This window comes from Adelges cooleyi, unplaced genomic scaffold (assembly GCF_023614345.1).
Source record: "Adelges cooleyi isolate 19-005CV unplaced genomic scaffold, UGA_ACOO_1.1 ACOO_flye_CR_arks_rails_tigmint_CR_PRNA_23, whole genome shotgun sequence".
NCBI classification, from domain to species: domain Eukaryota; kingdom Metazoa; phylum Arthropoda; class Insecta; order Hemiptera; family Adelgidae; genus Adelges; species Adelges cooleyi.
The window spans coordinates 17,532,135-17,555,332 of NW_026095893.1; the positions used below are offsets into that span (position 1 = coordinate 17,532,135).

Below are 23,198 nucleotides of genomic sequence, written 5' to 3' on the forward strand. Positions count from 1 at the left end.
CAACTACTCGTCAATCTTACGCCGTTTTTAATGGTTTTACTGGTAGCTCGGTGAATAAATATTCCTTCTCGATCTTTCATCCATTATACATTTTCTTATTTCTCCTCGCTGCCGATCTCAACTAATTCATCTTAGTTTAATGTTACACAGCAACAGTACAATCGAACGATTTTTTATATATATATATAAGCTATTCGAACACAAAGCATTTTCTAAACCGTTTTCATTGATAATAATTAGGGTATGCTTATGTTTTTTTAAAATTATTCAAATAATTTCTAGGTGTACTAAAACCTATTTTTAATTGATTTACTTTTTGGTAACAGGTAATAAAAATAAACTAAGAAAAAAAATTATTTGAATAATTTGGTTTTTGGATACAGTTAAATGTTCTACTTTGCTTAAACGCACTATTGCGTTAATAAATTATTTATTTACCTGAAAATTAAAAAAAAAAAAAATGACTACAGGTGTTAGAATTTGTTTTTGGTAACAATACACTCTAGAATCTGGATTTACATTCAATTTAATTTTCAGATGGTAAAACCAAAAACGACCAACTAAAAATGTAACTACCCCTTCTTTCCGATGGAAATGTCAGAAGTCATGTTTGATATTTTTTTAATTTTTTTAACTGTACACCGAAAATATTCTATCTATTTTATATTATTACAAACAAATGTAGAATGATTTAGACTATTTTTCAGAAAGTCATAGCTTGCCGTAATTTGAAGTGGAAAAAATTTCATAATTTGTATGGTGTTTACCCCAATTTTCAAGGCAAAAAGAATAAGACTTTTGGTGTTTTATGTGTACACAAAGTAAACAAACACACAACCGTAATACGGTTACTTCGTGTAAGTTTTTTTTTCTTTTTAAGTATATAAATCGAGTAGTGTACATGTAACTGTGGTACGTCAGAGTTTGATTTCACGACAACTACAAGACGTTTTCCATTGGTTTTCCGTTTCGTCGAAAACTAGTAACAATGATGTTTACCGTAACATGATTTCCGGTGATATGACACATTCAGAGTATGAAAGTACTTACTCGTGTTGTTTCCCAAAGGGCGAGCAAGTGAATGTTTGATGCAAAGAAAACATTGTTTTCTAACTATTCCGTTTAACCGATAACATACGTATAAGTCGAGTATGTACGTTGTTAAGCAAATATAATTTTGTTTTCCTTTTGCCGATCAAAACCAATCGGAAAGCGATATTATTTATTTAAGAGAAACATATCGGTTTACATAATGATATACTCTACACGATCGTTTATCGTCGAAATGCGTGTACAAACGGTTTTTACATAAACCGTCAAAAAAGATGAGTTATATATAAATGTAAAATGTATTTTTATTTGCTCTTGCATTGCCGCCAGACAGTGAGGACCGATCTCGGTCGTTGCAGACGCATTTAGTATAATACAAAACGAGGAGCGTCTTCAACACGTGGCGAGGAGGAGAATGCGTTTGTTGACGTGCCAAGGGCGAAGGTAGGTGCGTGATCTGTGTAGGAACTGGCCAAGGGGAAAAGAATGATTTGGCGGTGCATCGTGACGGAATTCACAATGTTTATTGTTATTGTAGTCGACAACAAAAATATAGGGGTGAAAAAACGTCCAAGGGTTGTGAGGGTTCGACGGCAATAGTATCGATTGGTCTGGCTTGACGGTATCGACAGGCTCTTAGATGATTTTCTTGTGTAACCGGTAGCACGAGATTTTATTGCCAAATAAAAACCATTTTCCGTAACCGAATATTTTACTTGAGTACGTTAAAAAAGGGATATCTGTGTATTAGCACAGTCGGTTGGACGTACAGCGACGACAAATGTATAGAAAACCGCGTACAATAGCAAGGCAGCGTAATAAACGTTGAAGGGATAAACACGTGCTCGTTGCCAGTTGATATTACTATGTAAAAACCCGCCCAATGCTCAGGTACCGTGGATTTGTAAACGTCACATTTTCACATCATCCCCTAGCAAATCCACAGTTTATGCACAAAGTTACTAAATTTGTTACATAGCTTGTTGGGTCTCTTTATTGAATATCATGCAAAATATTTGCCACAGCCGATGTTGCTATTGCGTTTAATCGACGCCGCAAAAGTTATTTTATGATCAACGAGAACGAGTGCGTAAGGAGTTACAGAAAAGTACCAATAGTAATGGATGTGCTTACAAGAGACGTTTAAAATAGATAAATCATAATAAAAGTTGCAACTATTCGTTGCAGTAGTAGTAGTAGTAGTAGTGGTTAAGGAACAGGCTATCTTTTTGGACGTTTACAGTTAAAGAATAAAAATCTAAAGCCTATATTATGTATGTTCCCTGTGGACTCTTAAATCGTTCAACCGATTTCGATGCCGTGTTTTAATATTTGACCGGTTAGGACTCGTGGAGAAGAGTGTTAGGTCGAATTACTCATAAATTATTTACCCGGGAAGTGGTATTTCGAAGTACTTGCTAAGGTTAAAAAAACATACGAGTAGTTAACGTTTTCCAAGCACAAGGACAATGCCAACGAATACTCGACTATTGTAAAAGAAAATACCGTGATTGGAATTCTAACCAGAAGTGCATTAATGGTGAAAATTATATTTATTTCCAAATGAACGACTAGCTTTCATCAATTCTGCATGATTTTGTGTAGCACATAGCTGCTGGTAGGTATAGTTCGTACTTAACTGTACAATTTTATTTGCGAATATTGCACGTATAACTTATAAGTGACAACCAACGGTTAATGAAAAAAAAAGGAAGATTTATCAACCGCTATACATCGGTGTGCTTACAAATCAATCGAAATCCGCGCTATTGTGCTGTGTATATTATAACAGTAATACTTCAAGAACGCGGTGAAAGGGATTAATATAAAAAGGTTCAGTAGTTTTTATCATAAGTAAAAAAAAAAAAGATTTCCTCCGACGCAATTTAATCCTTGCAGTATTTTATTCTTTAGCGCAAAAGGAAAATAATAATAATGATAAAACCGTTGACCGTTCATCGGATTTTGGGGAAAATATTCACCACTCGTGTTGAGTTCGTCGAAAGGAAATAGTATTTACCACTCACTGATTGAAAAAGAGATGGACAATCTCGAAAAACATACATCTTGATGTTTACCTGCTGGAAAGACCTGAAAAAGTATCGGTTTTACAGCGTGTATTGTATTGAATTTGTTTTTCGTGAGTTCACGTTGGATTTCGAGCGGAGTCATTTTGTTTACTTTCGATCAGAAATCATATCTTAAGTTAATATCTTAGAATCCCAGAAAGCTTAAAGTAAGTCCAATACCTCTTTTCATTTTGTAAACGCCCTATACAATTCTTAAACATAGTCGAATAGAATGGATATCAGATAAGCGGTAAGTTTTCTTTACTTCCACACGACTGTCATCATAGCAAAAAAAATACTATTATTAACAAATTCCAATGCAATTTCAGACAAAAGAACTGAAATTCTAGTTGAAAACAAACGGAATGTATAGTATGATAGTTGTGAAGTGTTCAAGACAGATAGGAAAAAAAACAATTAAATGGATAACAGTATATCTTAACTGTTACAATTCATTAATAAATGAATTGATACATTGGATAAACTTTGATTGTCGAATTATAAAAAAGTTTTTTTTTATTAATAATAACTAAATTTAATAATAATAATAATTTTAAAAATAATCAAAACTTGGTGACTGATATTGAATACAAGGCGATTCATTAAGGACAAGACAAACTTTTTTTCTTACAATAATTGCAATTTTGTAGTTTTACTTTTTGAAAACTTTTTTGTGTATGATGTTAACAACATATTAAAATTACTCAATATTTACCTTTTTTAAAACTGTTAACTTTTGAAATGTATGTATTTTATTCATTTTTCAATTAATAATAATTTATTGAAAATGTTGACTCATCGACAACCAGTTTTGGATAATTACTTTTAATGTTAAGGATCAAATTAAGGATCAGAGGAAGGTTGTATTAAGTAAGTGTAATATAATTTTTAAATAAGTGCCTATTATACTCTATTGCATTTCACCTCTCGCCCTAAATTTTTAATTTTAATAACTTTTAATGATATTATTCAAAACTAGTTATCGAGCAGTCAAAATTTTCAAAAAATTATTCTTAATTTAAAACGTTAATTGAATTTAATATACGTTACCATTTAAGTTTTAAAAGATAATAGAGCTCTGAAAAAAAAACTTAAGTGTCTTAAAAAAAAAAAATTACAGTCTACTTAAGCCTGTTGGCTAAAATTATAAAACATGGGACCTGCTTTAGCCTATTGGCACCTCAATAGTAATTATTTCTGATCTATAAACTCCTTGTGATTTATTGTGGTAGTATTGTCTTAATTATATGCTTTGGCCTTAAACGTTTTTTAGTAGTTTTATAATATCTGGCCTTAATCGATTCACTGACAACATTTATTAAAATTGTATGTAATGAACCACGATATATGCATGACGACGACGACTCGTTATTATTTTGATGGTATCTTATATGCTATTATACGTTTAAGGTAGGCGTACTACTTAAGTATCGTAATTAAATGTCGTTAATTAGGGTCGCTATTTAGTGTGGTTTTCTGATGACCAAGGCTAACGCATGTTTCATGCTAAAACTACAATTAATTGCAATTATTTTAAGCCAAAATGAATGGCTTGTCCTTAATGAATTACCTTGTATATTAATACCTTTAGCGTTTGATGATTACTTGGTATTGCAATTAAAGATTACAATTTGCGATAGTATACCTATGTAAAAGATGATCATTAAAATATAAATTATTCTAAAAAATGAACGTTTAACGCTTACAGTTGACATGTTTTTAAGTATGCTTACCCCACTAATGGTTACTTCGAAACCAGTATTTTTCTCTAGAACTATTAGAACTTGTTTACATGTTCACATCCGATTAAGTGTTTGTAATGGCGTGTTCAGTGAAGTCAGAGTCCTGAACATACTGTTGTAGTGCGGCCATCAAAAGACCGTCTCTCTCTCTCTCTCTGTTTCTCATTTTCCTAGTAGACTCTAGAAATTTACCATAATATATTTTTGAACCGTCGTCAGTGTGTGTATGTTGGAACTTTTGTCATGGACGCCGGTAGAAAAAGTCATTTCCTTTTTATACTATTGCACAGCTTCATGGTCTGCGCATGTATGTTTACATCCACCATTTGTGTTTTATACGATAACAATAATTAAACCAACAAACGGAATATCGAGTTTGATAAAAATATCTTACATCTCTCTCTCTCTGTCGATCGGTCAGCCAAGGTTACATAATATGTATGGAAACAAACACCGTGTGTGTGTGTGTGTGGGCTCGTGGCACGGACTGATGCTTGGCAATCGTTTACCCGCACATGGTACCTACCTCGGTGCCGGCCTTAGTTCTACAATATCAATACAACGGACGGCGCTTTGTGTATGCAATTTAGCAGCACGCGAGGAGTCCGGGCCTCGAAGAACAGGCGGCGAAACGACAGAACGGCTGGAGACCGGAAAAAAAAAGGAAAATTAATAATGATGACAATAACGTTTGTTATTAATATCCATTAACCGCAAAAAGGGGAAAAACGTTGTTATTGATAGATTCTTCGACATGAGAAAATATTATAACCGATCAAAAACTTCGAATCGACGACGTTATGAAATAATAACATATATTTTGTCATCTTGTCATTTCTTTCCATCCGTTTCGTTGGCACAATGTAATTTCACTTGTTTTATGAAGATAACGCGTGTGTCGTCGTACAAAGTGTTGTCAGCCGTTGGAACTCGGACGGCCGCATATAAGAAAAGAACGTTTCTCCGAAAATTGTATCATAATAATTGAAACATTCCTTTGGGAACGAGAATTCTCATATTTTGATTTCAAGTAAAACGTGAACTGGCGGCTTACATCAAATTCGCTTCGAGAAAACCCATATTTAAAACAACTTGTTGAATTTTACCGTTTCATTAGCATTCAACGGGTTGGCTGCGCGGACTGCTTGGAATTTTTAATAAACCTTTATGAATGTATAAATCTCTTATACAAACGAGGTAAACTATATTAAACCTGTATAACACACCGGTCGTAAGCCTGATTTACTGGACGAATGCAATTAAATAACGAATAGCAACTGAAACAAATCTGGTAAGGTGACTGAAATGTGGAAAGATAACATTTCGTTCGATCACATATTTAGTAGAATAAAATAAATGTATTCCCAATTAACGGCCAACTCTGTATGCGACCGGGTAAAAAACAATATTAGTATCCCATTTTCGACGGTTCGCCTCGACATAAATTTAACAGCGGTTGCCGCCCCTATTGGCCCATATTCACACCGGCTACCCTTTTGTACACTGTATGCGTAATATGAATGTACGTATTATACAATATACACGTGTATATTAGGCAGTGTCTTCAACGTGGGTCGCATAATTTGGCGCTCTGCCATTTACTCCTACGGGAATAACGGCGAATAGAATGAACGGTAGACGGGGTATCCCTGTAAACGATCCAACGAAAGACATTTGTCTGTACATGTCCACATACGTCCCTGGGGGCTCTGATAAGTCTTGACCCGCCACACGACACGTGACATTGAACTCGGCAAGTGCATACAAACCAACCTCTGTAATATGACGTGGGCCTATTACTTAAAGGTCGCTTTAAAATCGCTTATTTTCTTTTTAATTACATTTTCTAAAAATAATAATTTATTCACCAAACGTCCGGATGGGTCAATCATTTTATTGTTTGTTTCTAACTCGGCATTGGAACTTAGTACACACATGTAACTTTTCCCTGGATATGTTGTTTTTTCGGTTACTATCATAGGTGCGAATAAATGGAGTTAGGTTCAACCAAATATGGTTTTAAGAAATAGACTATACAATCACATGTCAAAAGACGGTTTCTCTAACTTGGCCATACGAACTTAATAATAAAAGACTTAGAGCTAGTAAACGGTTATAAGTTACAACCCGAAATAATGTTAGAAATACAAATATTTATATTATATTTTTGGTTTGTCTTTGGGATGGATACTAAACTGAAAAAACATTTTTTAATTGTTAAATGTATTTTGTCCTTCTGTCATATTGTTTATTGTAAAACTGATAGTCCAACGAAATTACAAAACAAAATTACATCCTTAAAATAAGCACAGCTGTTTAGTTGAAAAATGAATAAGTGATTACAACAAGTGACATTTTTAATTTTTAAAACATGGATTCGACATTTGCACATCTAAAGGCGGTCTAGGACAGTTAGAATTTTTTTAAATTCTTCACACTTTCTAAGAATGTCGGCAATCATAGTACTGACGACAAGTTTTTAATTTTATCTAAAATTCTGAGGAAGTTTTAAGAGTATTTAGATTCTCTCTACTTCAGATTAATGATGTACCAATCAGCAATCTACAGTCTGTTATCTGTGTAGACTATATAATATATAATATGTGGATATGCCAAATCAATCCCGTATATGTATTGTGTTAGGCGTCTCAAATAAAAAAAAAATACTGCGGTATGTATACATATTATTATGTACATTTCGAAGGCATCCGTTATTTTCACTTGAACCATTTTCCGGGTAAAGCAACATGGACGGCAGCGGTCATTTTCGCCCAGCTGTTGTCGGACAAAATCCAATTCGAGATGACAAACATTACAATTGAATCGTTGAAATATTCAAAGACCATCCCCGAAAAAGGTTACACCGCTACTTTTTCGGATAGGTATCACATTATACATATGATTCGCCCATATGGAGAACACAACGGACAACGAGCATATTGTTTTTTTTTTCATTCTATTATTTCCTGACCTGACCGATGCCACCGTGTTGGATGTCGTTTTAACAGCAGCTACAGAATATTAAAACACCAACAACATATTTTACAGTGTTGTTTAAATTAAACAAAATTGAACTTTCATTTTCAACCACTCTACAACGAAAAAATACTCTAGAATAATTGTTATTGGACGATGTCAATTGGATAATATGATTATTGCATTATTTTTAAAGTCATAATTTATAGCCCAACTTTTGATGATAAAATGGAACTCCTCCATTAATATACAACTGTTGAAACGACCACACTATTGTAATGGATAAAACATTTTAATGGTCGAAGGCTAATTTAAAAATAATTACTATTCGGGCTTTGAACAACGACAAAAATGGTTGTCGGTATTTCAAGAGAATGTTGTTTTTTTAAAAAATTATTACATGCAAATAAAATATCTTATAACTCCACAACTAGGTATATTTTTTCATTATAAGTTTCGTCGAGTTCGTTTTACTAAAAAAAAATAGTTTTAAGGACATCGGTTATATCTCACATTCCCGGGAGACATTGTAAATATGTTAGTCTATTTGAAGGCCAATGGCTAGTAATTTATGAGCTTTATAATAGATTAATTATTGTGCGTGTTGATACAACGTGTTCTGCATAGTTTGTGCAATTTTTGACCCGTCTATTGAACGAATTACACGTTTGTTTTCAAAGTTAACCAAATTCAATAACTATTAACTATTCAGATAACATAATATTTATAAGTATTTCAATACAGATAATTGCATACACCGCAGACGACGGTTTATGCGTTTAAAAACGTTTTCAGATGGATTGCAAGTCAGGAAACGAATATTTATTGTTTTCGAAAACCGAGTTGTACGCTAATGGAGCTGTCTATCGGCCCGTGTAATTTTACGAAGACATTTGGATTGCTTCTCTCAGTATTTTTTTCTTTGCCGTTTCTCCTACACAAATACACGTATATATCTATATGTATATAAGCCAGACGGCGCACGCACTTGTGATAATTCAATCAAAAGTTATTTCTTTTTGGTCCTTCCCAGAAAAATTTATATCGCCGTGTTTTCTTGGTTTTGCAGCACTTGTGGCAGCGGAGTACGTGGCTTCGCAGCACATTCATATCACGCCCAACGACATGGAACCTGTACGAGAAGTGTTGTCCAAGTACGGGGTGACGTGCTACGGTCCGAGCCCCAGCGAATTTAATTGGCGCGGACCTAAGGGTCCGATATCGCACAGCCCTCAGTTCAGGTAAGACTGTTATAACATCATATAGCTTGAACCACTAATTTCAGAGAGAAGTCCGATTTTCTCTAAAGGAAATTGATTTATCGCCGGATTTCTACTACTCCCCCTTGAGCGCAGCATGTCCTGTGTACAAAATGACACTAGCCGCCCATCAAACCACAATAGAAATATGAAGTTAGAGTTTTGTGTAATTAAAATTGTTAAGTGCCAATAATGGTCATATCCACTAATTCAAAACATTTTTTTACAAGGTCATTCATTCGCTTTTACAACTGACTTTTAAGCTCCTTACCCGTGTTGGTTACAATGTTTTTTGCACCGCTTGTAAAATATTTGACTTTATGAACATAGCCTCTTTCCGCAATTAGTGATCTACATATAATTACATCAGAAAACAAAAATAAATAAATTTAAATTTCTTGAAATTATTTTTACAAAGTATTTTCTATATACATAGGTAATAATTAATATTTATAATATACATATTGATAATATTATTAACAAAATGCATAAAAAAGCCGGTACAGATATTATAATCTTATAATTTATGGTTTGTATACAGTATAAAATAAATGAAAATGGCGGTTTTCAACAAATTATTACATTGCTTTGGGCGCAAACGGTTGTTTTATACAACAAAGTTGTACGGCATGTGAACTGTGACAGCACTATCCCCGGAGAAATGCACAGTGTAATTTTGAAAGTCCAATAACTTTGCAATTATGACACGAACCGTAAAATACAAAATACAGAACAGCTAAACGCTGTTAAAATTAAATTCGCATTAACACGATTTTCTTTGGACAATATTATTACTAACCAACGATAATGTAATTTAAACGAACTTTACGAGGGTGATAAACATTTGTTAATAATAATATATACATATATATATATATTCCATTTAAAAACTGTGTATGGTGAATTGAAAAATATGTAAATATAATATATTTCCCCCATGCTTGTCGCGGGATACTTTAGTAATACATTTTAAACGAGAATAAAAAAAAGATATAGTATAAAATTCAATTTATATAAACAAATCAATTGGATAGCGGAAATAATTTTTTAATTAAGTAAACTTCCTGATTACCCGTCTGGCAGTTGGTATATTATTCTTCATTTTTAGTAGACTTGTCAAGTGCAACACTTCAAAAGTATCTTTATTTTCTTTTATAAATAATTATATTAACGCTAAACGAACTCAGAATAGCTGAAGAATAATGTGCAGATAGTTTTACTGTCAATCATCATTAGTCACAATGTCGACTAATAAAAAATGCATAATGCACTTAGAGAGCCAAAATTGTGCAATTATACTACTTATCACTGATATGACGTAAACATGCAAAGTTTTGGATAATTTTGAATTATGAACACACAATTATTGAGTTGGTTTTACGCGGAATGAACACGGAGTAAAAACGCAGTAGGTTAGTAAATGATAATTATTAAAGTTTATTTTTTTTTTATAAACAGAGTACATTCGCAAGACTTGAACATGCCGAACAACCAGACCGGTTTGCTGTTGGTTTTCGAACGGGTTATGGAAGAAGACGAAGGAAATTACACTTGCACGGACAGGAGGAGAGGTCATAACGTCGTCATCAAGTTGACAGTCACTAGTGAGTTGGTTTTTTTTAATTAAAGTTAATGTTTGTCAGGTTAGTCCATACGAAACAGCCATATTATTCTTAGGAAGAACGTTAATAGTAAAGATATAACTCAACTTGGGTTTTTTCATTCGAATACAATTATATTATTAATGAGGTTTGTTCGAATAAATGCGAAACAGTTTTCTCAAAAGTTGTATCCAACTGTTTTCATATTAAGGAAGCCCGAAAAACGGGAAAACTCCCCTTTGACCTAAAGCCAACGGTTATACGGGAAAACATTTGCATTGTATTGTTGTTGCAAATTATTATACCTAGAAGACTGTCGACCAAAATCGTATCCTACCCGTAGTACTAAAAATACTGTTTTATGTGTATGTATATATGTAATTCGGTTTGCTTTTTGAATTCGTTTTCGCTTTTTAATTGAATTTCGCCCAACAAACCCGGTTGTCACTAGAGCGAGCGCATACCTAGTGTTGTCCAACAACACTAAGACACTAGGACTTTGTGCAAACTGAGAATCGTTGCAAGCAAGGTGGACGCGAGCGAAAAGCTTTTTGGAAAAGTACAACATTTTAGCGTTGGACGATCGAGGGGAAATAATATATTCCCTTAAGATCGCTTATTCGCCGGGATAATCTCCCGGGTCCCTGAGCGGACGGTTGGGTATCGACAAACACTATAGTTGTGTTTACAGAACAGTATAATCTCCGCTGACCTTTCGGACAAATTGCCAGAGCAGTGCTTGTTTGTGGCCTGAAATTTTGTTCACGCCTCGTTTTCATTATGTAGCTTTACGTCGGCAATTTTAACGCGGCCTCGAGCTTTCACACTTTTCCCGTGTCCATCGATTTTTTACTTAAGGTCGTGGTGTACATATTAGGTGAGCGTCCAGCGAGACGTTTCGTCCCGGATATTAAAACTGGCGACGGCACAACAAGGGAACGGCGGAACGTCTCGTAATTTCAGTTAATTTGCGAAAATCCCGACCGCTTTAATACAAAACACTTGGGGGCTGTTACTTTTTTAAATTTCCTTTTAAACATTAAACAGACAGACAAAAAAAAAACACTGCATAATTGCCAACGAACTTCCGTTGTAAGCGCAACGTGCACAATAATTACCTACGTTAAAAATGTAGATCCGGTCTGTAATATCAACAATTTTAAAGGTGAACTATTTCAAGATAAAAATCCCTTTTATTGTCAAACTAATCTCTTAGCGAGGACGAATTTCTCTCGGCGATCCCTATATAATATAGAGCAGTGAAGGTCCTGCGACTGGATTATCATTTTATTAAAAAGGTGTATTCGAGGCTTCAGCGTATCCCGTATCAACGTCACTATGGTAACCGTGTTATTAATATGTTCTTTATAAATCTCTTATCAACGCTAAGTGGACATAAAAAAAAATAAAGATACACAGCAGGTAGAAGAGAAAATTGGAGGGCACACCGACTACCGAGGGAAGTATTATAACATTTTTCGAGCCATCCCCAAATAAACGCTTCGCAGAGATTCAATATAAATATGGATTTTAATAAAAAATGTTTTAAGCAAAATCATTTTCGAAACAAAACTTTGAATCTGTGTCTACTTACAATACTTTTTTTGTTCTTGGATTATCAGTGGTTTTTCCCAGTAAAGTTTTTTTTTCAAAAATCTTGCTTTGTGGCTTTGTGACTTCTTACAGGTAACAAGTGAAATTCATCGAAACTTTGATAAGCACCGAGAACGAACTGACGGCTTGAATTTGTCTTTACATTTTTGTGAATCGAGTAGGTTACGTTTGGTAGATAAAGGTTTAATTTGAAAAGTGCAAAATACAATGTCACTGTATAATTTTGAATTGGAACGACGTGGTTGGTTTTTCTCTATTTTCTATAACGTATAACCGTTATCCAAAAGCTTTTTTAATTATTTTAAATAGACATACCTGGTAAAAATGATTTTTTACATGTATAATTGTTAAACCGATGGATCATTTAATGCTGTTGTGATCCAACAGCGTTATATACAGTAGTTTTATTTAAGTTATCATTTAGTAACCATGCAGATCCAGTTCAATAAATCTATGATCAAAGTAATTTTTTCTTTTTTAATATGAACTAATATACAAGTCCATATTGAATACATTTGGTAAATAAGTAAGTAAGTATAGCTGTTGTCCACTCCACATTTGATTCGGATAAAACGTAATATTATAATGGCGTCGAGTTTATTTATCATTATATATTTTTTTTGAGGGGGGGGGGGCTTATGTATTTGAGCTGTAGCGTAAGTCGCAGTTTCGTATATTTATGAGTGCGCAATACGGCTTTTTGGTCGTATATATTCAAATGTAATTTTATAGTTTTTCGTTGGCGTTCAAACAAAGTTTTGCCAGTGTAATAAATTTCACAAAATATGAACTATAAATATTGTGTTCGCAAACTAGCTCTGTGTATTTCCATATGAAGTATTCCGAAATTATCGCAAGACTCGAAGACTTTTTGTCATCCTAGCAATTCGCGGTTGTAAAAGTGCTAACTTGTTGTATTTTAATAATGATTATTACATACTTAACCCACTTGCATAAATTACACGCTGTAAAGCTAATGCCATGGGCTTTTTTTTTTTTTATCGACGACCTATTTAATATTAAAAAAAAAAAAGATTTGCAAACTACTCATCGAGTTCCAATGTCGAGTGAAACATACCGTGTCAGCCTATTTATTGAATTATCTTCTATCCTTTTCATCGGCTCTCGCGGGCGACACGGTCTCGTGCAAAACTTAACACGTCCTACATTTTGACGGTGTCACGCAAACTGCTACTTTGAAAACTGTATTACTTCTCTCATCGTGACTTCAGTTGTAGAACGAGTTGATTTGACGGTGAATTTTAAATGACCATGGAAAACTAATAACTCGATGACGATGAAAAATGCGTTACTCGAAAATAAGAAAACAAACTTTTTTTTTATCTTAATCAAATTGTAAACGAATCGTCTGTTGTCGGCTACACATTGTATTGGATGGAGCGGGCAATTTTTATTCTTCTATAACTATTTGACTCTGCCTAGTCAGCACTATTGCATAACCACACAAAGGCTGGTCAACGAATAAGATTATGTTATTGGACCATCACTTTGTCGTGTGAATCAACAGACCGTCCTGCTAAGTCGCCGGATGCTTTCGAAATCGTTCAGGACATTTTTTCCAGTCCGAAATCAATGTATTCCAATGCGGCGGTGGTAGTCGACAAGAGATGGCTTTTTTTTATTCCCATCGTCTGCGTGTTTGGAATAGCACATCGCAGGCGTCTGTAAATCGCACAATCAATACTAATATAACGAATACCAGCAATATCATTGTGCGCGTGGGACGCGGTGGTCTTATTAGAATATCCAATCGCTCAATGTCATCGTCGGAGTCGATTCTACCAAGCCATACTTGGGTACGGGCTACCAGCCGTACTACCCTATAGCACTGTACCGGTGTGTAGCATATTGAGTTTACTCCAAACGCCACAAATTGCGCGGTTTAACAGTTTGATTTAACGTTTGATACAACGTGACCGTTTAGTTCGGTCCACCGCACCCTATTACACTTGTCGGTCCCCGAGAATGAAAGAATCTGTAACTATACATGTACCTTGCAACGTACCGCATAAAAGAACCATTAAGTTGTTTGATTTTGAGCGTTTTGCTTATCAGAACTCCGGAGGCAAAAGAGGTTAAAGACCTTTATCGATTGTCAATCACAAAATTGCGCACTTAAGTCAATGTATAAGTAAAAGAAATTGCGCCATCGCGTCATGAAATATTCTATCTACAAGTTCTAGTTCTAAAAAAAAAACTTATCGCCTTTTTCATCGAAATAATAATTTTGTTGTGTCCTTCTATTCGCTCCATACACGTCCATTCTTTTTTTAATGACATTACCACTTATTTGGTTTGTCTCCGACTCTTACCTTTACTCTATACCTTTACTCTAATCTTTCATGTCATGTCTCATGTATAATAATATAATATACCATTGTTTTTATTGCTTTTGATGCATCAAATCACTCTAGCGCCTACTTACAGCCTATTCAGTTCTAAGGTCCAACATTGTTCAGGTTAGTTACATTACACTAGGGTTGACTTAAAAGGAAAGTGCCTTTGCTTTGAATAGCGCGTCACGTGGTGGACCAATGGAATTAAATTCTTTTTTTTTTAACTAAGTTTTTGGTATCAATTAGGTAACTACGGCGATAAACAAACTCACTTGCTATCAGCTATTGTACGTACAACTTAAAGCGCTATTATAAGTATGTTAAAAACGCCTATAGTATTTCTTTAACGATGGAAACCAATGATACATACAGAGTGAATACAGTAATAACTTAATGCTTGTAAATTAATGATATTATCAATTGAAAACAAAATTGTAAATGGCAAACAAATAAAGATTATTCTTTACCCACCCCAGCGCCCTTCGGCGTTCCTCTTTTAATCCGGTACTGTATTAAGCTGTTGTTACACATTAATACTACAACGGGATGAGTTTTCGTCGGTTTACCGTTATTATAATATTATAATCGTTTTGATATTAATCCCGGACTCGTGGAAACGTTGACATTCCTCTCGAAATCCGTGTTCGACCCTCGGCTGGTATTATTTAAACCGGATAGCGTTTTATTTTATATATACTTACGACCAAACAACATGGCGCTGGCAATTCACAATACACCACCACAATTGAGCCCGCAGATTTCATATGATGTGTTTGTTCAGTGTGTGAGGAGTGTACTTGCCGTGTGTACACACACAATTTCAATTTTAGTTTTTCACAAACAGGATCGAAAGTAAACGAATTTTAACTCGAATCGCACTACCGACAAAACACATTTTCAAAGAACCGATTGAGATACAATGACAATGATGACGTTCCAGTTCGAACGGTGCCATATTCAGAAAAGGGAAACCCTTGCTGATTTCATAAAAAACCAAAGAGCTTTTTGGAATGTTTTGTCTCATTTCTAGCCTGAAGATGTTTAACGGAAAGTAGTTTACACGGGACGAATAGACCACCGTCGACGTTTAATTGATCGCCAGAAGAAACGAGTTGCGATAAAGTGTAGGTACTTAAGCTTTCTTACGGTGTAATTAATATCTGTTCGGTTTAAAGCGCCATTCTGGATGTCGTTTAAATGTTGTCTTTGAGAGATAAATACAGATACGTAGAAATTAAATAGAATCGGACCGAGGTTTAAGCGGCATCGACGATTCTCCATCTTTCGTTTCAATTACAAATTGGCTGTCTCCAAAGCACATACACTTTTTACACTCATCAAGTACACAACGACACAAAGACCTTCGAGTTTGTGTAAAAGTTTTGGACTAAACAATAAAAGATGCGAAAGTGTAGATATTGTTCCGGTTAACAGTGTATTTTAAAACCAAATAAAAATTGTCTACATGTGCTTATGATCCAGAGTAAAAAATGCGATGCGAAAAACGAATTACTGATATTCTGAATTTTCTGAAAAAGTCGCTTACACGCTTTTCCACATCCGATATGGCATAGCCATAAATGACGACAAGTGAAAAGGGTTGGTGTGTGTTTTATTTGATATTTTTGTAGATTTCAACTTGCCCGAGTAGTCGTCTGTATGTTTATCGGTACTATACTTGGCATGTAAGATGTTTATAACTCTTCGCCAACGTTGAACAATGCAGAATACTTAAAAAAAAAAAAATAATACTTAAATTTGAATAATACGACTTGAACGGAAACCGACGAACGAACGGTGGTTCACAATAGAAGTTCTATAGTCAAACCGGATATAATATAGCGAAATGTAATAAATGTTTGGCATCCGATAACTCGACAGTGTGTATTAGTGGCCATGTATATATATATATATATATATATATATATATATATATATAACATAATATTATTAAACGTTGTATTATTACATTTGCATGAACAACGCGGGCGCGTATCTGTTCATTTATCAAAAAGTTCAACTTTGACCAACGTCGTTTGTTTTTCTTTCTTTATTGCGTTTCGGAGTTTTCGCAGTTCTTTTGTTTCGTTTTTTTTTTTGTTAAATTGATGATGTTACTAAAAGGATTCGCAGAAGACTCGGCCGCCTAATGTCGACAATTTAATTGATGACAAACCCGGCGGTAAGAGGTCTGAACCGACGAAGAAATAGATGACCAAACGACTCATTTCGGGCGTTAACGATTTGCTGAAAATATTATCGTTATAATACAACAACCGGGTTCGGTAGAATTTTGCCGCTACTCTTACGCAGACATTGATCGTCGTAGTAGGATAATATAAAAATTCATAATAAATGTACACGATTTGCAACTTTTACACACCAACCATGCGGTTTTAATTATTATTCCAACAGGACGTCCGTTTTTACAACGCAAGTGTCCGGTTGTTCACAATAACTAGAGAAAATGTAATGGTTTTTCTATGAGTAAGTTGTACCTACTTGTATGTTGTAGAAACCGACGGGGCAAAAAAATTATTTATAAAACGATTATTGGGAAATATAAAAAAATAGAGCCTAATTTTCCAGTAATTTCTACGTAGTACCTACTTGTTTGATCAAAAAAAGTTTTTTGTTGAAAATTCTGAGAATTCCAGAAGTTATTGTTAAACTTATCATTGTTCAAACACTATGTCATTCGTAGTATACCAAGTACAAAAGTACCTACTGTTTTTCTCGGAACTCCTCTTCCCCGTTTCACGGATTGTTATATTAATAAATATGATTATTTTAATAGCTCAACTGGGCTTTCAAGCATTCATTGAAGTTCGCAGAAATGCGAATTTCAATTAGTTAAAGCATAGTAATTACAATAATTTATGCGAGCAGAATTATTAAATATATCTGTTATAGTAAACAGAAAATTGAAATCAATGTGAAAAATACATCCTTTTTACCAGGAAAAATAACAAACATTGAACATTTTAAATGCCGCTTTTAAATACTATTAAACAAAAATTGGTGTACAATATGTCTGTGACATTAGTTGAAAGGCTACATTTATTATTAAAAAAAAAGCCTTACATAAAAATATTGATATCAAAGCGACTGACTCCTATTAATACGCGATTGAAATCATGTTTAAAATATAAATAGTATCAAATATGTACTTAAGAACCAATACGACATGCTCCAACAACCTACCAACAAATGTGTTTGAAGAGTTAACTTAATGATCGCTGTAGTTGTGCTGCTAACTTAATGAAGGAAAAATATAACAATAAGTACAACGAGAAGGTTTTTTGCATTTTAAATTTAAATACATATTCAATTTTTACACAGTTAACTTATTCATAATTTATTTAAAATAATAATTAGCGTAGTTTAATTTTCAACTACGTTATATAGCTATATAGAATTTAAAAAAAAATAAGAAGAAGAATCAAGCATAGAAAATACCCTAAAAATTTGTCGACAAACTAATTTTGATTATTTTAGCTTGGTTGAATTCACATAGAATGAGTTATACCATCATATAGTGAAATGTTTGTTAATTTTTTTAATCTGTTATCCAGAAAGTAGTTAAGTTTGGGCTGTTGAGCGTCTACAATCTACATCAATATTATATCCATAATTCAATTTTACCGTATGGGGCTTTAAGTAAATTTTTTAATAAATATGTTCTACGGCTGTAGAATCGTTTACTTTTGAAATGAGTCAAATTCGGATGATAGCTAATTTTGTTAAGGCGATTCAATCATTTAGTTAAACTAAATTTAATTTTAAAGTCATGAAATATATTGGTAAAGTAGTTTTTGTTTACATCACTCATTTGCACAAAATCCCGTTTATGATTTAGTGTTTTTGAAAGGAGTTAAGTCATTAATTTGTCAAATTCTTTCAATTAAAACTCTTAAATCATAAATAAACCGTTCATAAATAATAATCGATTCGTGTTCGGTTTAGGGAATAATTCTTTCTGCGAACAGATTATGTATTGGACGTATCCTGAAAAACCCTAAATAACAGTTTTGAAACGGTGTAAAATAATTGCTTATCCGGTATAATAAACAACATAAAACGTGTAAGTATTGTTCGAGTGCGGACGAACGAAAGTTCAGCAGTAAAAAAAAATAGAAAACAATATTTAATAAGAAAGTTTAGTTTGCGCCGACTTCGGGCGTGGACAATAATATTGTATAGTGTCGGTCAAAAAAAAAATATGTTTTCCCCAAAAGCACGAGGGTCGTTGTTGGTGTGCACAGGGGAAATACATCCCCCTCGTGGCCGTTGAAACAAGCAGTCGCCACACGCTTCTGGCTCTGGCGAATGCCTCGGTCTAGGCGTTCTCTGCTCGTTAATTGACCCTGGGCAATGGTCATTTTCCCATACTCACCGCAGCGGTTGCCGCCGAGCTTTGCGGTTAATTCGGTCGACGTCCAGCTGTGCCGGCCAGCCACTTTAATAGGCATTGCGAAGAAATGTTGAAATGGATTTTTCTTGATTGACTATTACCATAGTGTATGGTATGGAAACGGCTGCAACACAATGTGTGGCATAGCTAAAGACCCAGAGTAAAACATAATAGTATGTGATCAAGCATATGTTTGAAATCCCAACCGAGCCTAAGTGACAGAAAACCTAATTACAAAAAGAGCTTGTAACCGTGTTCCATATGCATTGTTTATCGCAGCTATATTATAATATTTAATCCACGTTATTGCTGTACAACAGCTAGAACCACGACATATTGAAATGGAAAGCGGTAATTTCGTTTGTGTAAGTAAGAAAATAGCTTTTCTCCACCTTCGAGGGACGAAATTATTTTTAACGATCGGCCCAACGCTTTGTTGACGGATAAATCCAAATCGCGTTCGCAGTCTGATCAGGTTTCAAAAGTATAAAAATAGTCAAAAAACCGAGTTTGTAATTGTTTCCACGCAACGAAATCCGATCGTCTCGTGTGTCGTTTAAAATATGTACGAGTAGTGTATTTATTTATTTTTATTATTATTATTATTATTATTTAATAAGAACACCTTTAACGCATCGCCGACGTCAATAACATAACAATCCTAATGTAAATAATATTATTATAAACGTTCGAGTTGTCGTCGACAGCTGCAAAATAATAACACGGTAGTCGAACACCGTCCGGCGGCGAAAAGGATCGGTTGTATACAGCTGCGTTGGCTCAATCCATCACTTCGAAGAGTACAGAATTAATTCATACTTAAATTCATTCAGAGGTGGGCACAAGAGCCCCCCTTGGCCCCCTGGCTCTGGGGCCGGAAGTCCCCCTCTCTTAAGTAGTGGAATTGTGTGCATTAAAAGTGTATTTGAACTTTTGTTTTGATACATACGCTTAAATTTGTTACTAATTGGTGAACCGACGGTACTGTATTAAAACTGTTCATTTTCGATGACTTTCATAGTGTTTTCAATTTTCCCAGATTCGTCGGAAAAAAATTAACCAAAAATAATGTGTTCGGTATTCGTTTATATTATGTATAAACTATATTTGCTCCATAAGCCGTGCTATAACTGTGTACACAACTAATGCGTGGATACACAAGCGAGGTTACTGTAATAATACTTTATTGCATTAACCGTATTATTCATACGTAATTAAACCTTTTTTTAATTCTGATAATGGCCGAACGGCCAAACCATTGGGGATAATAGCTTATACGACTAATTCTCCTAATTTTCCTAATAACACGATAAAAGCACCCGTTCATTTCATTGTTAAACGCTCTCCGAATATTTTTTGGCAGTATTAATTAAGGTAATTAAAACCGATTTTTGGAAATAGTTTTTCGGAACAAATAGGTATTATCAATTATTTTGGCCTACTAAAACAGAAAGAACAATAATTATATGATAAACAGTAGGTAGAGCCTAGAGTATAATTTTAGCCGTTAGGCTTTAAGCAGACTGTAATGTTTTTGAATTAATTTCTTTGACAAATAAGTACCTACTTATTTATAATATAGTACCAAATGCAAAAAAAAAAAACAAGACAAATAAATCACATTATTGTGAAACCAATAGCTCTCAGCCTCTCCTCGTTTGGCAGCTCTCTAAAAATATATATATTTTCCTGTACGCAGATACGCGCCTTGATTTTTTTTTTTTTTAAATAACCTCTCAAGACGGTGGTCGACTTATATAATGTATAATAGAAAACGACCTCGACGAAAAGGAATTTTTAGATAATTTTTGGAGGACGGCGGAAGATTGTCGATCGTGTGAGCTCGCGGACAATGTGCGGTAATGGAATTTTAGACAGATATCTTTTTTTTTTTGCCCCCTTATAGTACCTAACCTTACCGACTTTTACTCTTGTCCCTTATCGTTTAAACACGTCCTAAAAAAGAGAGGAGTGGTTGGAGAAATAGTGTCACCGTGATGGATTTATTCGATGGGAGATAAGAAGAAAATAAAAAATAAACTCCGCGAGAAACGGATAAAATATTGAGTGCACCCAAAAACCGGGGCCGAGACAGGAAGTTTGGTGGTGTTCGGTATACATTTTTTTTTTCTCTTAAGTTTTTGTGTGTTTCTTCATTGTGATTATGTGCCGTGTGTGCTCAGGTATGTAAATACCAAGTCCGTAGAGAGGTAGACACGAAATTAATATCTCCACAACAACACTTCGTTAACTAAACGTGAGGGTTTGCTAAACAAAACAAAAATGAAAGAGTTTTAGTATGTATAACAATATAATACAGGATAAATATCATAATCTGAATCCAAACAATCGACAGTAAAAACTTCTGCCAATAAGTATAATAATTATATATTATGTTAAAACTACAATACTACCGATGTACAGCAAAAAAAAAAAACAAGAAAATAATAACAAAACACTTAGAAAAGGTAGAAACTTCTTTATATTAAATTTGTATGGTTAGTCGATGGACTTGCGGTCTGAAAATAAGACTGACAATATCTTGGTCAGTAATCATAACTTAACAATAACGTACAAGGTATCAAAATTAACTTTACATTCAACTAGCGACAACTCTTACTAGTGTTTTGCAATATCAAACTACTAACTTTTATTATTTCATGTGGTTTATATATATATTTTGTTATCATTCGAACTTACCTTATACTTTTTGACCCTGATGAGAGATTTTTATTTTAATTTTATTACCCGACCTATATTAATATATGGGTTTCTAGCGATTTCGTTTTTGTACTACAAGTACAATATTCGTTTTCGAAGAAGTTATGTGTGCCCCAACAGTTTGACGGCGGTATTTTTTTTTTTTTTTTTTGTATTAAACAATTTGCAGTCACTCTTTTTATGGAACAAAAAACGCGTTTATTGTCAAAAAAAAAAAAAAAAAATGATTTATACGCGTACATTTTATAGTTTTTTTTACCAGTCTACGATTTCGCGTCGAAGTGTTTATTCGAAAGTGATTTTATCGCTTGTATAATAATTTTCGACAGACTTTCGGTACACTCACCGTACCCATTTTACCCTCGCCCCCTCCCCACACAATTGTGATGGTTATTTGTTTTACTTAGCTCCGGTGGATTGTAAACAAAACACTAATGGGCATTACACGACATTGATTCCTCGAACCGATCGCCCCGAGTAAAATAAAAAACAGCGAATTTTTTTACAACCGGCGCCTTTTGGCCGTCATCATTGATCATAACAATCATTATTATTATTTAGTCGATAATGCCTCTGGTCTGGGCATCGGCAACAGTATAATTAACATTACTGTAGTCTGTAACCACGGACGAACCAAGTGAAAACCTAGAATTATGTTATGGCATCATCGCAGAATAAATAAAATGTCACAAAAGACAGTTTCAATGTAAACGAAAACGTGAAGGCCATGCTCTAATCCTGTATACAAGCTGTAACCTCTATACACGACCAGACCGAGGACACTGATAAAAATGAACACGGGGAAGATCCTCTCATCACACAAAAACGCGGTGGCTATTTTCTTGTAAGGCATCGCCGCTATAATGTTATATCTATACTTTATTATTTTTAATCATACAATACCACAGTTCAAATAAAAACAGAAAGTGCACTCTAAAAAAAATGAAAAAAATGTAAACAAACTTTAACACTCTCAGGTCAGTGTGACTAAAAATTAAAAAACAAATAATCCTTCTGTTTTACAGTGTAGTCAAAGACATTTGATCACACATCTGTAATGTTGTCACCATCAACCATCGTTAATCAACCACCTATTATCAGTATTTTCGGCACTATAATTTGGTCCTACTGCATTAAGTTTAAAGTTTAAACCAATCAAAAATCATTGATTGAAAATCTATTGTTTCACTATGAAGGGCGCTATCTGGCTTTATTTGATCTGTGACAATACTAAATTGTCCGTCACAAAAATATAGCCGTCACTTATTTGCTTACGTTGAAAGTGACCGACCTACTGATGGTATCTATTCTGTGTAATATCTAAATCTCATAGTAAAATCCAAATCCTAATAATTTTGTAGCCGGCACAAAATAGCATTAATATTGTTTGAATGT

At 34.1% G+C, this 23,198-nt stretch overlaps 1 protein-coding gene across 1 annotated transcript in view; it reads left to right on the top strand.

Moving 5' to 3' along the window:
* LOC126836031 (neural cell adhesion molecule 1-like) overlaps positions 1–23,198 on the top strand; it is a 122,522-nt gene that overhangs the window by 80,150 nt on the left and 19,174 nt on the right. Inside the window, exons 2-3 of the mRNA XM_050568986.1 lie at positions 8,907–9,078; positions 10,555–10,700. Of these exons, the coding sequence (XP_050424943.1) occupies positions 8,907–9,078; positions 10,555–10,700 (318 nt within the window). The remainder of the gene's footprint in view (positions 1–8,906; positions 9,079–10,554; positions 10,701–23,198) is intronic.